Genomic DNA, 23,003 nt, shown 5'->3' with positions numbered 1-23,003 from the left:
GTCCTGATGCCCCAGTCAGTCCATCTGCCTCATAGCTGATGCCAAGGCCTCAGCTGATGGTAAAATGGTGCCTACCCTCCAAGAACTCCTGACCCAGCTGAAGGAGGAAGGAAGACTCTCGTGAACTGTCCTAGGACGGCCCGATATGTCCCACACCCACTGCAGGCAGACATTTACTCTGGGGCATACTTACTCCATGCCACCCTCTTGGAGACACTTGGGAGAGCAGTTAGTTCATGCAGAGCCCTGGGTCACTCACTATTCATCAGCTCCAGGGCCTTGAGAATGTTGCTTAACCTCCCTGTCACTCAATTTCCTCACCAGTAAAATACCATGGTGAGTCAGTTCCCTCCAAGGGTAACTGGGAGGTTTAATGGAATAATGTGTGTAAAGCATTTAAAGGACCTAATAATCTGCACAGTAAACAATGCAGTCCTTTTCATTATTTGAATGAAACAGCCCCTGGAACTAGAGATGGACAACACCTTTGCACACGGTTACTGGGATAGCAGGTAGCTTTTGAAAGCAGACCAGAAACTCGCCCCCCTCCCCCACCCACCATCACCACTCCTAGACCTTCACCCTAGGTCTCAACTGGGACTGCACTCTGCCCCTCCTCCTGACCATTCCTGCCAGAGTATACACGGGACAGCTGGGGGCTGCCAACGGCTTCTTAGGATGCTAGCACAGCCTCCCCGGTGCTGGGATTTCAGGTGTGAGGCAACACTTCCGGCTCTGGGTTTTTTTTAGGTTAGTAGGAAAGAAAGGAAAGAAACCGCGGCTCTTACTGCTGGAACTGGTGGAGTAGGGTCCTGGATCCTTAACTGGACTCGAGTGAAGATTTCCAGAGTCGAAGGGCAACAGCAGTCCTTTCCTTGACACTTTTGACTAAGCATGCTCCAGGGCCAGATGTGCTGCCGGCACCACGGGACTGTGCGAACATACCATCCGCTTAAGCCTCTGTACCTCAACTGTTAGCCAAAAAGTAACCACTCTACGGTGAACTGTATACAGGTCTGTCCTTTTTTTCACAGTATAAAAAGTCTGAAGATTCCGCAGGCCTCCTAAGAAGACCAGTAGAAGGTTGCTAACTCTTGCTGTAATGCTACCCCAGACCTTTGTCTTCCTGTCAGTGCCCCCAGAAGGACCCCAAAACCTCAAACAAATGGGACGTGATAGGCTCTGTCTCTGGGGTCACAGCAGAAGAGTGGTGTGGTAGGCAACTCTGAGGCTAACGGGGAAACAGGCAGGGTCCTAGAAAAAGGCTATGCGTAGCTATGGGTCAGCTCTCAGGTGGACGCTTCTTGCTCTGCCTTAAAGAACGAGGGTGCCTCCTCCGAGTTATGGGGAAAATGGACCCTTGGAGGGTAGGTAGCCATAGGGTAACGGAATGAGAAAAGGATGTCTAAGTGAAGCGGGGAGAAGACCTAGGAACCACCAGCTCTTGGGTCTCACACACACGCGATGACCTTCCCGGGGTGCTTGCACTGGGGGGCTGGGAGGGAAATCAGAAAGCGAGAGTGTCAGGCAGGGCAAAACTCCGGGTCAAGAACCCCACAGTGATTGCTCACACGCCCCATCCCGGTTCTCCCAGGTCTGCGGGACTCGGCTCCCGGCACCCGCCGGGCCCGACGACGCTCCTCCTTTCGGGCTTCAGTTTTCAAGCGTGAGAACGAGGGGTGACGTCAGGGCCCAGGTGTTCGGGGGAGTGCGCGCTCCTGGCGCAGCGCGGCCCCGGGAGCGGACTCGCACGGCGGAGGCGCACAGCCAGGGCTCGCTCCCGCGTGCGCTCCGGGCCGCTCGCCCTGCGCCGCGCTCACTTACCCAGAAGTTTGCCTTGAACAGCGAGCCCGTCATGCTGGCGCAGAGGGCTGGACGCGGAGGACAGCGGGTGGCGGCGGAGGAGACGGACAGCGGGTGGCGGCGGAGACGGACAGCGGGAGGGATCGCGCCGGGAGCTCCGACTGTCAGGGCCAAGGTCCGGCGCAACTTCGGAGTTCCACTGTCGCTCCGGGAAGCCGCCCCGGGTCCTAAACCACGCCCGATTGCGCCCGCCCCGCGCCCCGCCCGCGCCGCGCACCTGCAGAGGGCAGCCCGCCCCGGCCCTAGGGTGCGGCTGCTCCGGCAGCTCCGAGGGGGACGGCCAGTCCGAGCCCCATCCTGAAGGACACCTGAACGACTGACAGAACCGGTCCTTCTCCCTCCGGAAGCCCACTCCAGGCTCTTCCCACCAGGCTCTCTCGCCCTAGTAGTATTCCGGACTATGGATCCGCTGAAACTTCAGATCCTGAAAGTCAAGGACAGCGCCAGCCTTCGCTTAAGGCACCAATGCTACAACGAATAGAGTGCCCGGGGGGGGGGGGGGGGTGACTGCAGGTTTTAGTCTAAAATGCCAAGAAAATGCCTTACTGATGTTTCCCGTCAACTCTGCATATTTTAACCTGAACTTAGTCAAGGACCCTTCTCCACCAGCAGACTGACCCTTCAGTAAGAGCTTTCCTTGCCCTCTGGACTCCAAGACAAAAACCAAGAGAGGGAAAAGGAGGCTCACACCTGTACTCCCAGTACTGAGCAAACTGAGGCTGGAGAGTGTGAGTTTCAAGCCCATCCTGGGCTACAGTGTGAGGCCTTGCCTCATAAACCAACCAACCAAATAGGACCCCAGGGCAAGTCAGACCCTTCCTTGCCTGGTAGTAGACAAAGTATTTCTCTGTTCTGTGTGTCTAGCGCCCAGCCTAAAACTCAGAGAGGCTGAAAGAGTTGCCCAAATTCACACTTATTTAGGGGGTGAAGAGACCAAAGTTAGAAGTCTGTCCTTCCTAACAGGGCACAAGACTTGGCGCAACATCGCCCTGGGTAAGAAGTAAGTGCTCAGGGGAGAGAGAATGAAGCTAAAGCTACTGAGGGTGAGGACGTTGAGCCCATTATCCGTCAGGCCAAAGCAAGCATTTGCCACTGCAGCAGGTTCTAGCTAGATCTAGGCACAGTTCCAGGCAACTGTGGACGGATTAGAAAAAGCTCCCAAAGGTTGTGCTCACGTCATCTGCCATGCTAGGGATGAGAGAGGGCTAGCCTCCAGCCCCGGTACTCTCCAAGGACATGCATTCGTTTACCTGGCTCTTCACTAGCATTCACAACACTGAGGTTAGGGGTACTTGCTGCTTTTCCAGAGGACTTGGTTCAATTCCCAGCATCCATGTGCCCGGCTAACAATAGTCCCTAACTCCAGATCCAGGGACTCTAACACCCAGTAAGTTTCTGCTAGCAAAGGCATGCAGGTGGTCACAGACATACATGCCGGTGAAAGACTCATAAATTAATAAGCTGAGGTAGAGCCAAGGCAGGGAAGCCTAACTACACCTGCAAGGAGCCGCAGAGGCCAGGTGTACGTCAGGAGGGTAAAGATAAGCTGGACTGCAGGGGCAAGTGGACCACACATGACACTGAGGGGGACAGGAGGCTGGAGAGCTGAAGACAGTACCAAGGCTTTTCCTGGGAGGTTTTTATTTTTAATTTGGGTCTCTCTCTCTCTCTCTCTCTCTCTCTCTCTCTCTCTCTCTCTCTCTCTCTCTCTCTCTCCCTCTCCCTCTCCCTCTCCCTCTCCCTCTCTCTCTCTCCCTTCCTCCTTCCATTTCCCTCCCCCATCTCTCCCTCTCTCTCCCCCCTCTCTGTCTTTGTCTCTGTCTCTGTCTCTCTCTCTTTCTCTCCCCCCTCCTCCCCCAGCATTGAATCCAGGTCCCCATCCTAGCATCGTTTTAAAATTTTTTGTTGCTTGTTTTTGAGACACTATCTTACTAAATTACCCATGATGGCCTTGAACTCACTCTGTAGCCCAAGCAGGTCTTGCATTAACAACTCTCCTACCTCAGCCTCCCAAGTTGCTGGAATTACAGGCATGCGCCACTATAGCCATCAGGAAGCTTGTGACAAATATCTTACATGCAATTCTCGTTATCTATATTTTAATTTTCTCCTGGTTTAGATTTTTTGTTTGGTTTTTTGTTTTGTTTTGTTTTTTTTTGTTTTTGTTTTTTTTTGGTTTTTCGAGACAGGGTTTCTCTGTGCAGCTTTGCGCCTTTCCTGGGACTCACTTGGTAGCCCAGGCTGGCCTCGAACTCACAGAGATCCGCCTGGCTCTGCCTCCCGAGTGCTGGGATTAAAGGCGTGCGCCACCACCGCCCGGCTGTTTTTTGTTTTTTGAGACGAGGTTTCTCTGTGTAGCTTTGGTGCCTGTCCTGGATCTCACTCTACAGACCAGGCTGGCCTCGAGCTCACAGAGATCCACCTGGCTCTGCCTCCTGAGTGCTGGGATTAAAGATGTGCCCCACCACTGCCTGGCCTGGTTTTGATTTTTTTAAGACAGAGTCTCTCTATGTAGCTCTGGCTGTCCTAGAACTCAGGACTATGTAGACCAGGCTCGCTTTGAACCCACAGGGATATACCTGCCTCTGCCTCCCCAGTGCTGGGACTAAAGGATTGTACCACTATGCCTGGCTTATATTTTAATTTGTAATGTGTATATTACTTTAAAGTCAATTTCAAATCTTAAGTCAGGCCCCATGCAGCAATGCCCTTGGTTTCCCTGACACAGGCTTCTAAAATCGCTGAATTTTAACTCTCTTCCACCCCCTGGTGGTACAATTGAAAATTGAAAGTGTTTGTTCAGGTTGCCAGAAAAATACACTCTTCAACTGTGTTGTTATTGTTGTTTACTGCATTTGTTTATTTATTTATCTATTAAATGTGTGTTTGGTAAAGGTGGAGACCTAGTATGCCCGTGTAATGTGGAGGACATCTGAGGATCAAACTTAATTCTTCGTTGTTGGCAAAAAGCACTTTACCCACAGGCTAGCTTTTGTGTTTTGTGGGTCTTAAAAAATAGTCATTTTTATTTTTGATGTGTATGTGCAGAGGATACTCATGGAGGCCAGAAGAGGGTGTAGGAACCCCTGGAGCTGGAGTTACAGGCAGTTGTGAGCCACACCACGTGGGTGCTGGGAAGTGAGCTTGGGTCCTCTGGGAGAGTTAGCAATACTGGCTCTTAACCACTGAGCCTCTCCAAGCCCTCCTCAAAGGTCTTTAAACTCATCACCCGGGCAAGCATTGTGTTTAAATGACAGGTTAAGTGTGTGCTGTGTCTATGGGTCTATGAGAAACTTAGTATATTTTTGCTAACAGAGTTAAATAATACTACCACAGAAATTATGTAATAATGAAACCGTGACTAAACTGTTTATTATAACTGCTGTGAATATTTTGGCATAATCTCTTTCAATAATATATATTTCATGGCTAAGTCCATTCTGTATACAAAATTTTGAGTTTTTCTTTTTAACTTACCACTGTCTCATAAAGGCTTCTGAAGTTATGAAGTATATTTTTTTTCTAACAAAAAGTTTGGTGCCATACAGTGCTGGTTGCTGTGTGAGCCAATAACCCTCTTGCATGTAAAAATTGAAAATCTTTTTAAAGAGACAGGTGGCTGTATCCCTCAAACATAACATGTGCTTGTCTTTTCAAAACTCTTCAGTAACATTTAAGTTCTTATATGATTTCCAGTCTTGCAAATACCCAGCATCTCTCTATTTGGGAAATATTACTGTGATAAACATCTTTTATATAAGGCTTTTCAAGATGTATTAATAAAGGAATTGCAAGTCAAAGAAATAAATGTTGTTAAGGTTCTTGAAGCATTGAGTCCAGTTGTTTTCCAGAAGAGGCTTTGAAGTCTGTACTGCCAGAGAGGTGCCAGGAGCCTCTGCCTCAGCCCTTTCACAAACATTGGGTGGTATCATTTATCACCCTTGAGAATTTGAGAATTATTCCACCTATGTGGTTTTAATCATCCGAGCTTTATTCGTGACTTTCTAAGTGATTGATCAGGTTTTACAAATCTGTTTCTCACTCTCTTGGATATTGTCAGTACCCTTTGCCCTTGGTTAAAAAAAGAAAAAAAGGAAAAGGAAAAAAAAAGCCTAATTTTCTAATCAATTTGCCATCTGTTCTGCACACATCTAGCCCTCCATTTCATGGCCTAGCACTACCTATCACATTATGAACACTCAGTATTTATTATTGATTCAATTGAATTGAGTTTCATTTCATTAGAATTTTTTGGAGCCCATTTGTCACATTTATGAAACATCTCTCTGTGTCCTCTGTAACCTGTTTCTGGCAAAAGTCCTTTTCCTTGTGGATTGTCTATGAAATATAAACATGATTTGAAAAGACCTTGGAGCAGTCTAATCTATCTTCTAGTACCAAGCATTAGATGACTTCAAAACCAAATCCCCCTTCCCGCCTCTATCAGTTTGCCTGTTGCTGCAAAATAGGTGACTTGGATTTTTAAAAAGCAAGGAGGTATGCTGGGTGGCGGTGGCACACACCTTTAGTCCCAGCACTCGGGAGGCAGAGTCAGGCGGATCTCTGTAAGTTCGAGACCAACCTGGTCTACAGAGTGAGATCCAGGACAGGCACCAAAACTACACAGAGAAACCCTGTCTTGGAAAAAAACAAAAACAAAAACAAAAAAGCAAAACAAAACAAAATGCAAGGAGGTATGACAGCACATGTCTGTAATCTCAGCTGAGGTAGGAGGATTGCTGAAAGTTCAAGGCCAACCTGGGCTACATAATGGTTTTAAGGCCAGCCTGGACTACACTGTTCCCAAATAATTGTTTAACTATGTAAAGATGTGTTGCTGTTTTACCTTGCCTGCCTAAGGCACTTGATTGGTCTAATAAACTGAATGGCCAATAGCGAGAGAGAAGTATAAGCAGAACTTTTGGGTAGGGAGAGTGAGGAGGAGGAGGAGGAATTTAGGCTTGAGGAAGAAAGAAAGAGAGACACCAGGGGCCAGACAGACAGAAACAGAGAAAGCAGGAAAGTAGTACAAACAAAATGAAAGAAAGGTAAAAAGCCCTGAGGCAAAACAAAGATGAATAGAAACAGGTTAAATTAAGTTAAAAGAGCTACTGGGACAATCCTAAGCTAAGCATTCATAATTAATAAGTCTCCATGTCTTTATTTGAGGGCTAGTTGGTGGCCCAAAGAAAGTGCTAACTACACTATGCAGCAATACTTAGCCTCACACACACACAAAAAAATTAAAAATAAAAATAAAAAGTCAGTAACTTAAAACAATAAACATTTACTGTTTTGCATAGTTCCTCTGGGTAGGAATTTAAGAGCTGTGTGGTATGGACTCTGTCTCATCAGACTGCAGGCAACTGTCTACTCCAGGCTCACAAGCAGCTGGAAAGTCTCCTTTTCTGATTCCTTTCATGCTTATTGGCAAGATATTAGGTGGCTATTTTCCCGAGATTCACTTAATATTCAATAGATCTGTGTCCAAAGCTTCTCCCAGCACTGAAGCCTGCTTTCCTTGGAGCCAGTGATCTAAGAAGGACAGAGGAGAAAGAGAGAGAGAAATTCACAAGGAAGCCACATTTTTATAAACTAATCTCAAGTCCTATTTCAAGACATGTCTCCAGCAAGTGCCAGGAGTTTCTACCTAGTGCAGAACCCAGTCCAGACCCTGACCCACCTGTCACTCTGAGTCCAAATGGAGGCCTCTAGGCAAGCAGATCCCATTGGGTCTGCGTCTTCTCCCAGCCACCTCTAGTCATCCCTGCATGTATTAACACTTCTGAGCAGTTTCCTGGGACCTGCTCAACAGAGCGAGGCACTTGGGAATTTAAGGTGAGGAATAATCCTAGTTGCCCTCAGTGCTGGCTTGTGACATTTTTTTTTTAATAATTTAACTTTATGTGCATTGGTGTGAAGGTGTCAGATCCCCTGGAACTGGAGTTACAGACAGTTGTGAGCTACCATGTGGGTGCCGGGAATTGAACTCAGGACCTCTGGAAGAGCAACCAGTGCTCTTAACTACTGAGCCATCTCTCCAGCCCCGGGTTTGTAACATTTCTATTGGGAAACACAAGACCAAATCAAATCTGCTTGAGCAAAATTGGGAATAACAGTTCTCCTAGTTGAAAAGTCTCTAGCTAGGCTGGGCGTGGTGTGCATGCTTATAGTCCTGGCACTTGAGAGGCTGACACCAGAGGTCATGAGAGACAGGGTAAGAAGAAAGAGGAAGAAAGAAGGGGGAAGAAGGAGAGAAGAGATCAAGGAAAGTGGGAGGGGAAAGAAGGGAGAGAATTTGTAGAGGCACCCTGGCCAGTACTGGCTTCATGCACTGCTGGATTCAAAGCTCAAGCATGTCACCCGAGACCTGTGAGTTCTGCCCGCTCTGGGCCTGCCTAAGCTGTGTTGATTTCAACTCCAGCTCCATAAGGCAGCTCCTGGCAACTCTGTGCTGGTCTCATGGGAGGGAGTCTCCCTCCTCATCAACATTCCAACTAAACCTTGAATCAGCATCCCTCTAAGGGTCACACTGTCACCTCTCTGGGCCTAATTAGTGTCAGCCAAAGACAGTTGCTGCACTCCTGGAATGGAAAGCCCACCAGCAGCACACAGACCAAGAATGGAAGAACGGCAGGTATTGTCGCACTAAAGTTGGATAAAGGGATCTAGCTGTATATCTAACTAATTACAGGGTTACTCTCAAGTTTTCAGTTGCAAAACACCGCTTTCCCAGTCTGTCTGCTCACACAGCCACCAAGTTTCCCTGTTGCTCACCCTAACTAAATCCCAATGGCCTTACCTGGTGTCACACCTTTACCCAGTTAAAGTAATATTCTGGAGCATAAACAAATGTAACACATCTTTGCCTAGTTAAATAATATTCCACAATAGAGGCCCTGGTCCTCAAGCATTGGAGGCAAAGGGTAAGTCATGTATGTATCAGCTCCACCAAATCAGCATCAAAATCTGAGAAGCTGGACATGGTCACTAGTCTCAGAACTAGGATATCTGAAGAAGAGAATGGAGGATAAACACAGTTCAGGAACAGTATCCAAGCAACAAGTACCCAGAAAGACCTCAAAAGGGTTAGCTGCATGGTGGGCTTTGTCTGAAAACAAATACCTTGGTTTTCAATCCTGGGTAGTTGGAAATGGGAGAATCCCTGGGGCTTGGAGGCCAGCCAGCCTAGCTGAATCAAAGAGCTCAGTGAAAGACTACTTCAAAAACTAAGGTGGAGAACAATTGAAAGACACTCAACATTGATCCCTGGCCTCTACACCCACCCACATACATTTGCACATTCACAATATAAACACACATGAATATGTATGGGAGAGGAGGGGAAGGGGGAGGAAAGGAGAGAGAGAGAGAAAGAGAAGGGTTAAGCTGGTGTGATTTTTGCTGCCTGTAATCTCCACACTGGGAAGGCTGAAGGAGGACTCCTATTATGTTGAGACCAGCCTAGGCTACACACTCCTGGCGGGTCTTGGCTACAAAGCAAGACCCTTTCTCAGAAATAAGCAAATAAAGGGCTGGAGGATGGCTCAGCAGTTAAGAGTACTTGCTGTTCTTACTGAGGGTCAGAGTTTGCCTCCCAGTACCCACATGAGGCAGTTCACAACTGCTGCTAACTCCAGTTCCACGGGACCTGATGCCCTCTTCTGGCCTCTATGGACACTGCTGGAACTGAACTCTAGTCCTCCACAAGAGCAGTTTGAGCTCTAACATGAACCATCTCTCTAGACCCCTTGACTTTTCTTTATTGGGGGCATAGTGGCACACGCCTTTAATCCCAGCACTTGGGAGGCAAAGGCAAGATCTCTGTGAGTACAAGGCCAGCCTGGTCTACATAATGTGTTACAGGACAGTCAGACTGTTGATCTCCTTCCCAATTAGACCCTCTTCTGTTTACTGTGTGTGTGTGTGTGTGTGTGTGTGTGTGTGTGTGTGTGTGTGTGTGTGTGTGTTTCATTAGGGTTGCTTAGAAAAGAATGCTGGTTAGTTTTTGTCAACTTGACACAAACTAGTTATCTGGGAAGAGGGAACCTCAATTGAGGAAATTTCTTATCAGATTGCCCTGTGGGTGCATCTGTGGGACATTTTCTTGATCAGTGACTGATGTGAGAGGGCCCAAGGCCACTGTAAGTGGTGCCAGGCCTGGCAGTTGGTCCTGAGTTGTATAATATGGCATCCTACACACCTCAGGAACCCTGACTAGGGGCACCTAGGAAATGAAGAAAAGGCAGACCCACCCACATCCGGAAGAGGTGGGGTCAGTTGGGCTGTTCTCTTGGGCTGCACCTACCCCGGGAACCTCTGCATTTATTATGTACAGCACAGGGGAAGGGGTTGGCCAGTCTTGTAGGAAGGAGCTCTCTATAGGAGAGCAGTCTCAGTAAACATCCAAAGGAACTAGCTGCAGTTGCTAGTTCTTGTACACATTGGTCAATCACTTGTACTCAGACCCTGGAAGAATAAGCCTCACGCTTTGCCACTCCCATGCGGCTGAGGCACCGGGGTTCTTGACATGGTTGTGCCCACGGCAACAATACCCATTCACTGAAGACTTCACTCACTCAGGTCTCCCCCTGCTCCCTACAGCATACGAATCGTAGTTTTGCAAGTCAGTGATCAAGTTTCTGCGAAGGCGCCCAATTCTGTTGAGTTCCTGCCCTGACTTTCCTCAAGGATAGACTGAGTGTAAGCCAATAAACTCCTGCCCAAGCTGCTTTTGGTTATGGTGTTCATCACAGCAACAGGATGCAACTAGTACAAGCACAGGAGAAAGGTCATTCACAGGGGCGTGGGCACCTTGTTTGTGGGTACACCACCATAAAAAGATGTCTCCCCCTGCCATCTACTATGAATTGCCTCTAAATCCTCAGGGAGAGGTGGAACTCTGTGACTTCTCTCCACTATGGGACATTGACAGGCCCAGCAGATAATCGCAGCTACTTGAATTCAAGAGTACCATGGCAGCCAGGCGGTTGTGGTGGCACACACCTTTAATCCCTGCACTTGGGAGGCAGAGGCAGGTGGATCTCTGGGAGTTCGAGGCCAGCATGCATAGTCTACAGAGTGAGTTAAAGGACAGGCACCACAGATAGAGAAACCCTCTCAAAAAACCAAAAAAAGACAAAAACAACCTAGGAAGTTGCTTCCAGAACACAACTGTACACACAAGCTGCTACAGCCGTGGTCCAAAGGTCCATCCCAAGCTGGCAGCTAAACTTGGCAGTGGCATCCACATGGTACTGGTTTGGGAGACAACGCTAAAGATTGAGGGGTTTGTGATTCTCCCTCCATGGTTTTAGAGCTGTTAAGACCAGAAACTGTGTGGCAGGGAAAGTCTCTTCAAGGAGACCTTGAGCGAAGCTGAAGACTAGAATGCAACACTCATTGATGATGGATATAACTGGACCCTGAGACATCTTCTGAAAACTGCATATAGGGAGTGGAGCCAGCTCAAGAAAGAAATTGTTATGGACAGAACATTAAGAAATTAAGGGCAGAGTTGAGCTAAGCCCTTCGAAATTGAAACTTCAGCTGCAGAACATAGAGCTACAGGACTTGGGGTCTGCCCCGCTGGCTTTGGGTCTTCCTTTGGTCCAATCTTCCTCACTGCGACACCACTCCTCCCTTTTGGATAGGAATGTACATTGTGTCACTGTATGTTGAAAGTATGTAAACTTTACAGGTCAATTAGGAGATTGCCTTGAGACCCAAGAGGTTTTAAACTTTTTAAGTGTTCAGCCTGTTAGGATTATAGACTTTTGAAGTTGGACTAAATGCATTTTGCAACATGAGATAGCCATGAGACTATTGGGGTACAGGGGCAGATTGTAGCTTGAATGAGAAATGTTCCCATAGGCTCATGTATTTGAACATCTGGTCCTAACAGAAAAGTAACTACATTAGTCTGTCATTATAGTCTAGTTCCATACAAAATACTTGTTTAATGTCCTTCAAATCTATTCCCTTCCCTTGTCCACCCCAAGCACTAAGGTTTTCCTGTTTTCTTAAGGAGCACTTCAACAAACCATATCCCTAGTCATCAGCTCATTACTGAAGATGAATGCTTTACTGGTATTCAAAGTCCTCTAAGAAGGCCCCAGTGCATAAATAATCTCAGTATGCAAACTGCTACAAACTGAACTAGCCTACAGGGAGACCCTGCCTCAAGGGGAGAGAAAAAAGATTGACATAAAACCAGGCATGATGGCACATACCTATAATTTACCAAACAAGAGGCTGGAGGATCAAGAGTTCAAGGTCAGCCTCAGCTACCTTTTAACCAACCTGTGTTATGAAACCCAGTCTCAAAAACAAAAACTGAAGACCTATGGTAACACTCTTTCAAAGGTGTGAGGCCAAGTTTAATCTCCAATACCACATAACAGCAGAAAGAAAATGACGGTTACCAAGGACAAAACTTTGAGAAAGGGGTCTCAAGTATCTCAGGCTGGCCTTAAATTCACTATGTAACCAGTAATGACCTTAAACTTCTGACCCTCCTGCCTCAATTCTTAAGTGATGGGATTGTAGGTCTGCACCTTCCCAAGCAGTTTATGTGATTCTGGGATTCAAACCTAGAGCTTTATGGACGCTAGGTACTTACAAACTGAGACAAATCTCCAGCAGATTTCTCTTTAATCAATCACAAAGGACTTTAGAATCTGTACCAACATTTAAGTAGAATGGGTTAAGAGAGCAATTTGCCAGCTCTGGCAAGAGCAGTCTGGGCTACTCAAGGGAGTTCTGGGGCCAGCCATGGCTGATGGAAACACAGTAAGCTCTCGTCTTACAAAAATGAATTTATGAACTCACCATGAAGACAGGCAAGATGGCTCAGCAAGTGAGGCACTTGCCATCACTCCCGATGAGTCACAGTCCCAGAACCCATACAGTGGAAGGGGTGCACCGACTCCTACAGGCTGTCCTTGGACCCCCACACACAAGCCACAGTATACACCTGCACCTGCCCCCACACAAACTCGCACACAACATGGAACCTTTATTTAGGTGATTTCTGTACACGAGGAGTACGGAGCAATCCTTTACAAATGGAGCTGATTTTACCGAATAAATGACAAAACCAAAGCAGTGTCTGACACACACGGATTCATGGGGCTTTATGGTTCAAACCCAGCCAAGAAGTTTGTTACGACTTCTTTCAGCTTTGCATCTGATTGTTCTGAGATTTTCCCATCAGCCCTGTTTGGAAATAAAAGCAAGATTCAATGACTAGTGCAAATGACCTGGGCACGGACTCAATGACAAGGCTAACCTAGAGAGCTGAAAGGTAACTGTTAGGTGCACACCTGAGATCCCAGCACTTGCAAGACTGTCAAATGCTGAGAACCACCCAGGTACATAGTGAGCACCAAGGCCAGGCAGGGCTAGTGTACAGCAAGACCCGATCCCAGCCCCCAAACCCCAGGGAAGGAAAGACTGTATAAAAACTGCACCAGTCACAACAGAGGCCACTAACTCCACTCATACCTGATATTGCCCAAGAGGGTCTGGTGCTGGCTGATAACGTGAGACAAGAAAGCATTCTCAAACTTGGTGATCTTACTGGGCTCCAGCTTATCGAGATAGCCCCTCACGCCTGCATAGATAACAGCCACCTGTTCTTCAATAGCCATGGGGGCTGAAAACAGACACATTATCCAATGAATTACTCTAATGCCGTTTTACCGAAGTCACAGTCCCACGGCCCACCCACTCTGACGTTCTGTACCTGTAACTCCACTTATTCCTCTTTCCCACCCTCCTCTCAAAACCCAGGAGAATAACCTTTGGGTATAACCTTTACAAGCATTGCTTATAACCTGATAGTGTTTACACAGTATTTGTGGTATAATTTGCTGGGCCTTTTAGGCAAGATAAAAACACACTACTATTCTTCTAAATCTGCTAAGTTCCATATTCGTACAACAGGAAGATGTATTAAATATATTTGATTTTTCTGGTTACTAATCTCGTAATACTACATTTGAATGGTAATAAGGACTACATCAGTGAAATAAAACAAGTGGCTCTTCTTTGTCAGATTTTGTGGTACAACACAGCCCTGTAGACCGGGCAAGACCCATAATTACAATAGGAACCTGACCAAATGAAAAGAACTCACAGTACTGTCCTTGCTTTAACAACTCGGTCAGACGCACACCACGACTCAAGAGCTGTTGAGTGGCAGCATCAAGATCAGAACCAAACTGGGCAAAAGCAGCAACCTCCCGATATTGAGCCAACTCCAGCTTCATGGTACCGGCCACCTGAGCAGACAAGTTGACGTTAACATGACTCAATGTCACACACAACAGTATATAAATAGTTAATACACTTTTTAAGATTTTAACCTAGTAACAGACTCCTCCCTAACAAAGTGAGGTAAAATCACCTGCTTCATGGCCCTGGTCTGGGCAGCAGATCCGACACGGGACACAGACAAACCCACGTTAATGGCAGGGCGGATGCCTTTATAGAACAACTCTGTTTCCAAGAAGATCTGCAATTCAGGAATACAGACATGAATAAGCTTTAATTTTTTTTTTTCAAATTTAAGCCACTGTGCCAAAAGCTGAAACCCAAAATCTGAGTAAGATTGCTAAGTGACCTTTCTACATACCCACTGTTGAGAAAGGTGATATGGGGGGGGGGGGGGGGGGGGGGGAGAGGGGGGACGGGTGGGAATGAGAAGGTACTTATGTTGAAAAAGTACATGCAGGTTGCACGTGCCTGTAATCCTGGCACTGAGGGGCAGAGGCAGAAGGATCACTGCTAATTCAAAGCCAGTCTGGGCTACATGCAATTCTAGGCCAGTCTAGACTACATAATGGCCCAGTCTCAACAAACTAAAACAAGGGCAGTAACGGAAATTCTCAAACACACTTTAAAATTTTCTAGGGCTAGAAAATAATGAACCAAAACATGCCCAGCCAGGTGGGGTGGCCCATGCTTTTAACCCTGACACTAGGAGGACTGCAGGTGAAAGTCACTCTCAGCTACATAGATAGCTAGGACCAGCCAGGCACCCAGGAAGTAGAGTTACAGATGGTTATGAGCAGTCAAAGGGGTGCTGGGATTCAATTCTCTGCAAAAGCTGCAAGTGCTCTTAACCACTGAGGCATCTCTTCAGTCCCTACTCTCCTTAGTTTTGTTTACAGTATTCCATAAAAAAAGCAAAAGGTGCCAGGGCTACACAGAGAAACCCTGCCTCGAAAAACAAAACAAAACAAAAGCAAAAGCAATTTACTAATTCATGCTTACTTGCCCCAACCAGTGCCTTAATAATCAAACACCTTAGCCATTAATCTGATACCTGTCCGTCAGTGATGGAAATAACGTTTGTTGGAATGTAAGCGGACACATCACCAGCCTGGGTTTCTATGACCGGCAGGGCAGTCAAAGAGCCACCACCAAAAGAGTCGTTCATCTTGGCTGCTCTCTCCAGCAGCCGGGAGTGCAGGTAGAACACATCTCCAGGGTAGGCTTCACGCCCAGGGGGGCGGCGCAGCAACAGAGACATCTGGCGGTAAGCCACAGCCTGCGGTACAGAAGGAGGCGGTGAAATTCAACTGCTAAACAGCTGCAACTGTTAATGTCCACTAATGCAAACATCCAAGTTCTAAAGACATTCTGACCTGTTTGGATAAATCGTCATAGATGATCAAAGCATGCTTGCCATTATCTCTGAAATACTCTCCCATGGAGCAGCCAGAGTAAGGAGCCAAATACTGAAGTGGGGCAGCATCAGAAGCAGTAGCCGACACCACAATGGTGTACTTCATGGCATCTGAGGAGAAAAAAGGTTTCCATTTTACAAAGCTGTGAATTTTAAACCAGAGGCATGAAACAAAACCACCCAGTACCTGCATTCTGTTTAATTAATGGGTTGGGGGAGGGGGGTCCTAGGGGCAATGGTGCTTGCTATGCAAGCCTGAAACACAATTCAATTCCCAGACCCCACATAAAGGGGAAAGAAAGGAAAGAACTCAATTTGTAGAGCCCACCTTTAACAGGCTCCAAGTCAGAGCACACCTATAATCCCAGGAGGTGGAGACAAAAGAGCAGAGTTCCACATCCTCCTGGCTATGACAAGCCCAAAGCCACCCAGGGACAGAGGAGCTACAGTACACTCCTCCTCACCCCCAGTGAAGTAACCCCACCACAAGGCTCTAGTCCCTGACCCTCGGAGGTAGAAGCAAGGTGACTGTTTAAGGTTAGTCAGAACTGCATGAGACCCCATCTTAGAAAAACCAAATCAAGCCCAGCAATGGTGGTACACGCCTTTAATACCACACTTGGGAGGCAGAAGCAGAGGCAGGAGGATCTCTGTGAGTTTGAGGCCAACCTGGTCTACACAGGGATAGTCAGGCTTTGTATCAATGTTCTCCCACCCACCCCGAAAAATTAAAACATTAAAAAAACAAAAAAAAAAAACAAAAAAATCCCCCCAAACTCACCAACCAAAACAGTAATCTAAAGTAATATACAAAGCAGCACTCCAGTTAAGCGGTGCCTCACAGTATTTCCTTGTTTCTGTTTTGATCTATATTAGACCCTCAGTTCACTGGAGTAAAATCGGCCTTGGGTACACAGAGACTCCAAGATCAGCAGATAGAACAGCCCTAAGACTCAAGGTCTTCAATACCTGCGTCTGTCAGTCTCTTCACCAACTGGGCGACAGTGGACCGTTTCTGACCAATAGCAACGTAGATACAGTACAGCTTCTTCTTTTCGTCAGTCCCATCATTGAAGCGTTTCTGGTTGATGATTGTGTCGATAGCAATCGATGTTTTCCTTTTAAGAGAGTGGCATGAGTGTCACTAAATACAGAACTTCCAGGCAATATCCTGTGACCACTGCTAACTGCCAGTATCACCTGCCACTGCCCCATTACAGCCAAGGCATTTACCACTCAAAATAAACACATAAATGATTTACTTAGGATCAACACCAGTTAGAATGTTTGATTTGAGTTAGAATGTTAGGATTTGAGTCTTTACCCAGTCTGTCTGTCACCGATAATCAGCTCACGCTGACCACGACCAATGGGCACCAGACTATCCACAGCCTTAATGCCAGTCTGCATTGGTTCCCGCACTGAGATTCGAGGAATGATTCCAGGGGCTTTCAGGCCCACTCGTCTACGGGTCTTAGAACCAACTGGACCCTGTAAAAATATTAAAACATTAAAGTAAATAAAAAGGACCCCTCAAAATTAGTTTTGATGTTTGCCACACCGGCCTCCAATCAGCATTAACCCACCTTTCCATCAATGGCATTACCAAGGGCGTCGACTACCCGGCCCAACAATTCCTCGCCAACTGGAACGTCCACAATGGCTCCTGTTCTCTTCACAATATCACCTTCTTTAATTAGCTTATCATTTCCAAACACGACAACTCCAACATTGTCAGGTTCCAAGTTCAGGGACATACCCTGCACAAAGGGACAAGTGAATAATGAAGCCAGGGGAGGCCGCCCCACCACAGCAATAAGTAATCCCAACAACAGCAGTTGACAAACGGCAGGAAGGGCAGGGTTCCCTTTCCACCTGCTGTACCTAATCTTTCAACTAATGTTCTCTGGTGAGGACTTCATCTAACAGCTAGGTGGGAAAACCTCCCAAAGGCTGTCCTCACCTCCATACTGCACGCCAACCTCCAATAACGAAGTATCAGCAGAGCTTCGGACAGCTACACTCTGACTCAGCTTTAGTAATGGATCTACTCTTACGGGGAAGAATTTAGTTCAAGTAACCAAATGCTTTTGCATAAAACAATCTTAACAGCTACAAAAGAACTGACATGAACTCACTGAAATTTGTGTGAACCTTCACTAAAATTTTAATTTTGGTGCCAGTGACCACAACTTATTTATCAGCACTTAAACCAAAACATTTCCAGTTTATTCTCTTTATAACCTATAATAGGGGGTAAATGAGGCAAACTGAGACTTAAACCCCCACTTTGTAATTTACCTTTAAGCCTGAAGAAAATTCGACCATTTCCTCTGCTTGAACATTCCTCAGCCCATGCACTCGGGCAATACCATCACCGATGCTTAAGACACGCCCAGTCTCTTCGAGGTCAACAGATGTGTCAGCCCCAAGGATCCGCTCTTCAAGAATGGAGGACATCTCAGCAGTGCCTGAGAGAGAACAACTCAATTAAATAACCTGGTCCAAACAGCTTTTCAAAATCCATTTCCCAACAACTGCTTCATGGTAATAAAAATCTTTCTAAAACATAATACAAATTCTATTTTAAAAGCAGGTATCTGGAGCTGGAGAGAAGATGATTCAGTGGCTGAAAGTACTTGCTGCTCTTCCCGAGGATCTGGGTTCAGTTTATCATCCACACGGCAACTCTCAACTGTATCTAACTCCAGTTCCAGGGAATCTGAAGGTCCGTGTGGGTACCAGACATGCACACACATGCATACACCCAGGCAAAACACTCATACATGTAAGTAAAAATACATAGACCTTTTTTATAAAATTGGACATCCATCACTGTCAAAATTATTGAAAACTCCAAGTGACTGAAAGGAAAACCTTCTTCACAAGGCAGACAACAATCTAGACAAAAAGCTGATAAAATTAAATATTTCCCTTCCAAATGTGTTATATTCTTTTCTCATTTTATTTCTAAAGAATCTGTATATATGTTAAAATCCAAATTTTTGGCTAAACTCTAATACTCTAAAATTAGGTACATTAAAAAAAAAAAAGGAAAGTGCTGGCTGACAAACCCAAGAACCCAACCCTGACCCCCAAGACAGAAGAACAGACTCTCAAAATGCTGTCCTCTGATCTCAACAAATGCCTCACGGCATGCAGTGCCCCGACTCGCCACAGCTAATAAAATGTAATAATAAAGTGGCAGCTAGTGAGAGGGCTCACTGGGCAAAGGCACCAGCAAGCCTGATACACAGGGTTCCAGCCCAGACCCACAAGGTAGGAGACTTGGCTCCTGAAAGCTGTCCTCGGACCTCCACACATACAGCATGGCTCACATACATGTGCTGTTCAATAAACAAATGCAAAAAAACAAAACAAGAAGTTACGAAATTTCCCCTTTAAAGCACCTAAGCGCTAGTGCTCATCTTACACCATATACATACATACATGTATACACTAATGTATATATTTCACCTTTATTTTAAAATTACCAATATATGGCCAGGGATGTTGACCAGTAGTATTTGCCTACAAAGCTCTGGGTTCCATCCCCAGCACCTCCAAGACAAAAAGAGGAAAAGCCCTCCAGCACATCTCCAAAAAAAATCCCCAACCATACTGTCTTTTTATGTATCTTTGCCTAGCACTTCCCTAATGTACCTGCAGGTATAAAACAGAAGCAACTGTATCTGAAAAAGTCTATCAATTTGGGGGGAAAAAAATGTTCATTTTCTTACACCTCTCTTTCACTCTCTCTCTTTTTTTTTTTTTTTTTTTTGAGACAGGGTTTCTCTGTGAAATAGTCCTAGCTATCCTGGAACTCACTCTGTAGACCAGGCTGGCCTTGAACTCACAGAGATCTTCATGCCTCTGCCTCCTGAGTGCTGGGATTAAAGGCATGTATCACCACTGCCCGGCTTTCTTATACTTTTAACATGAGGATAAAAAAAAAAAAACTTTCACAGTTCAGAGAGGGTGCCTATTACATATGTATATTGTTTTCATCCAAAAGAAATTATCAGAAGTCATACAGCATAAGAGAAATACATAGTTTTATTAGACAAAGAAAATCTATCAAGACAAGGCATTTTAAATGGCACATTATGGTTTAAAAGTTTTAAAAGTTTCTGTAGCACGTTTTAAAAGAGAAAAAATTTAATGAAGAAAAAAAAAATCTCCACAATGTAGATTTAAAAAACAGACTTACCAGTCTTCTGAAGTCGAGTGTTAGAGGCATGGAGATTTCTTGCACCAATGAAGGATGACCCCAGAACATTTTTGGAGACCTAGTACAAAACATTCTTTAAGCAACTTGATTCTAGAAAAACCACCACACATAAGCTGTACTCACATACTTGTACACGAATGTATACACAAACACACACACACACACACACACACACACACACACACACACACACACACACAGGCACACGCACAGCTTTCACAAGCTGGTTGTGATGGTGGTACATGCCTGTGATCCCAGCATTCATGAGGCATAGGCAGGAGGATCACATGGAGTTTGAAGCCACACTGGTTTATATAGCAAGTTCCAGGCCAGCCAAAACTGGACAGCAAGACCTTGACTCAAAAAACAACAAAACAAGCAGCAAAGCCTCCGTAAAACTGGCAAGCTTACATAGGCGCTTTGGCTGATCAAATGGTAAATTTTGCTTAAAAGTCAAAGAATTACACGGGAAAGCCCATTGTGATACGAGCCTCTATTGTGCAAACTGCTGGTACACAAGTCGATGGAAGGCTTATTTTCAAAAACAGATGTTAAGAAAATCCTTCCCTTAAAGGCATCAAGGTGTTACTATTTTGCTGTTAGATTTCAATTGAGTTGTGGAAATCTCAGTAAGATAACCACTATCGAAATAGGGGGAGCCTCAGTGTGCTTCCTACTTTTCTTCTTTAAAGGGCACATAAAGATTGGGTGAGCGAACCAATGCTGCAGGTAGATTAGAAAATAAGATAACTGTTTCACTGTCTTGAACAAAACCAGCAGCAATGTGGAACCTGGACCCCTGCATGTTTCCTTCTACCTGCAATACTGTGATCGACCACGGTGAACTCTGAATCAGCTAGCTTGTAATAGGAACCAACACAAATCTTTTCTTAAAATGCCTCTTTTTTCTGCTAAGAGAAACTAAGATGCTACCAGTGTTTTCTTAGGGAAGCAGAATAGCTAGTCTATTTATTTCGTCTTTTGGATTCATACTGCTTTTATAATGAAAAGGTAAATGTATTATATAGGACTTAAAGGTCATACATTTTTTAAGAGTTATTCTCAATGTCATAGACCATTCTTAGTGATGGGCACTGACTTAACATTTCCCAACCCTTTGTTCTATTTTACAACTCTTTAAACATGAGGTGGGCAACTCAAGGACAAAAATCTTTTAACGTGTCAAAAAAAAAAAACCAAAACCCCCCACTAAGTCTTCTACCTAATTCTAGCCCATTTACAAAAACCCCATCGTCGCTGACAGTGCAAACCACATCAACTGCTTCTGTACCTAGCGATTTTTTTCACGATCCTTTCCGTTTTCAGCACCAAGTGACAACCACCCAACTACTCAAAAAATCACTTTCATTTATTCCTTTCCCTTGAATTGACCTCTGAGCAGAGGCGAAAGGATTGGGCCTGTTGACCTTCAGACAATGTCAGGCTCTCCCCATTCACCCGCACAAAGCTGCTGACAGCTCCGTTGACCTTCAACAGAGCCAGACCCCAGGAACAAGCCTCAGCAGGCCAGGTAAGCAGCGCACAAACCCTGACCTTCACCCTGGGCCGGCCCTCACCCCGAGAACGGAATCCTCCTAAAACCCCTTTGCCCGGAAACGCCGAGGTCACCGATCCCCAGCACCACCATGCACCGAAGGCCTGCAAAGGCGACCGTCCGCGCCGCCGAGCAACCACGGTGCAAGATGGCGCCGTCCGCCCCAGCCCCGCATTGCACTGCACAGCCCCGCAGCGCTCCGCAGAGGCCTGCAGCCGCGCCCACGCCCGCCTGCCCAGGCCTCGGAGCTCACCAGTCCCGCCCGTCGAGGGAGGGTACGGGCCACGGCCGCGGCGACGCGCACGGTCAGCATCCTCGCAGCTTCTCGGGGAGATCCTCTGCAGCCGCAGCCTCCGGACGACTGGCACAAAATGGCCGAGCGCGAAGGAAGGTCAAGGCAGCCAGCCCACCTGACCCGGAAGTACCGCCCCTCTCCTTCACCTCCGGACGTATATCTTTTTTTTCTTCTTCTTCTTTTTTTTTTCCTATTAGTATAGTTTGTTTTAACATTTGAAACTAAAGATGAATGAATCAATTGTTTCCAGCCTCCCTGGCATTCATCATACTTTTTTTTTTCTCTTTTGAATCGACCTTGTGGTTGCCCCGGGCGACCACGTGAGTAACGAAGCTTCCCTAAAGTGGGTGTCATCCTAACTGGGGCGGACTGCGCAGACTGCGGGCAGGATTCCCCGTGCTGAGTGTAACTCCTGCACCGTGCCCGCACCCAGAGGGTTTAGACCTCAGGTCCTTGGCCTCGCCCCAGACTTGGAAATAATCTGACGTTATTTTAAGTGTCCATTCTTACTAGTGTGTGGTGTATATGTTCATGTGCCAAGGCGTGCAGGTGAAGCCCAAAGGGCAATCCTCTCCTTCCACCTGATGTGGATGCTGAGAATCAAACTCAGGCTTGGAGTGCAAGCACTTTACCACTGGGCCATTATGCTAGCCCCCAGTTTGGGTTTATAATAAATACTCAAATACTTTTTAATTAAAAGTTTTTTTCTTTTTTTAAAAGATGTATCATTGCCTTTAATTCTCACACATGCAAAGGGCAGGGAACACCAATTTTAAAAAAATCAAAGAAAAGTCAGCTATCAGCACTGTGGATGCTGTTCTTAGATGAACAGTCCTGCTGAACTATTTTAACCTCAGAAAAAGCCTGCTTTTTGCCTCTGAGCATGCTGCCTCAGAGGAAGGCCACAGTTGCTTCCGTAAAGGACAAGAAGGACTTCATTTTACTAGCACTTCCTGTTGTCTGTCTCAGGGCTCTGACATCCCTGTAGAGAATTCCATTCTTTTTAAGATGTATTTATTTATTATGCACACAATGTTCTGCCTGCTTGTATGTCTACACGTCAGAAGGGGTCACCACATGTCATTATAGATGGTTGTGAGCAACCATGTGGTTCCTGGGAATTGAACTCAGGACCTCTGAAAGAGCAGCCAGTGCTCTTAACCGATGATCTATCTCTGCAGGCCCCAAGAATTCCAATTCTCTTTTTGACATTGTTACCCTCATATTTATTGTACCACTGTACATGACAGCCAAGAAATAGAAAGCACTCAAGTATCCATGGAACAAAGTAAAATCTTGTCATTTGTGACAACATAGATGGAGCTGGAAATCATTGTTAAGTGAAATAAGGCACAGAAAGGCAATC

The 23,003-nt window shown here is 46.0% G+C and overlaps 2 protein-coding genes across 3 annotated transcripts in view; both read right to left on the bottom strand.

Annotated features, from left to right (window-relative positions):
- The window catches only part of Pstpip2 (proline-serine-threonine phosphatase interacting protein 2), a 97,144-nt gene extending 95,072 nt beyond the window's left edge, over window positions 1–2,072 (bottom strand). The window contains exon 1 of one of the 2 annotated variants that reach the window (XM_052742626.1): window positions 1,825–2,072. In XM_052742626.1, the coding sequence (XP_052598586.1) occupies window positions 1,825–1,857 (33 nt within the window). In that variant the 5' untranslated portion in view covers window positions 1,858–2,072. Of the gene's footprint in view, window positions 1–788; window positions 1,633–1,824 lie in introns of those variants that run through there. The other variant, XM_052742625.1, reaches the window with a different exon arrangement.
- Window positions 2,073–12,860: 10,788 nt separating this feature from the next.
- Atp5f1a (ATP synthase F1 subunit alpha) lies at window positions 12,861–21,727 on the bottom strand. The gene is made up of 12 exons (XM_052742624.1): window positions 21,596–21,727; window positions 19,767–19,845; window positions 17,858–18,027; window positions 17,143–17,316; window positions 16,881–17,047; window positions 16,526–16,674; window positions 15,516–15,667; window positions 15,194–15,418; window positions 14,273–14,380; window positions 14,003–14,147; window positions 13,369–13,519; window positions 12,861–13,080 (listed from the first exon to the last, which is right to left on the bottom strand). Exons 1-12 carry the CDS (start codon window positions 21,653–21,655, stop codon window positions 12,999–13,001), a joined length of 1,662 nt encoding a protein of 553 aa, XP_052598584.1. The 5' UTR covers window positions 21,656–21,727; the 3' UTR covers window positions 12,861–12,998.
- Between the last annotated feature and the right edge of the window lie 1,276 nt (window positions 21,728–23,003).

Source organism: Peromyscus californicus, unplaced genomic scaffold (assembly GCF_007827085.1).
Source record: "Peromyscus californicus insignis strain IS unplaced genomic scaffold, ASM782708v3 Scaffold_17__1_contigs__length_78620276, whole genome shotgun sequence".
NCBI lineage: Eukaryota > Metazoa > Chordata > Mammalia > Rodentia > Cricetidae > Peromyscus > Peromyscus californicus.
This window is presented reverse-complemented; position numbering and strand designations above follow the sequence as displayed.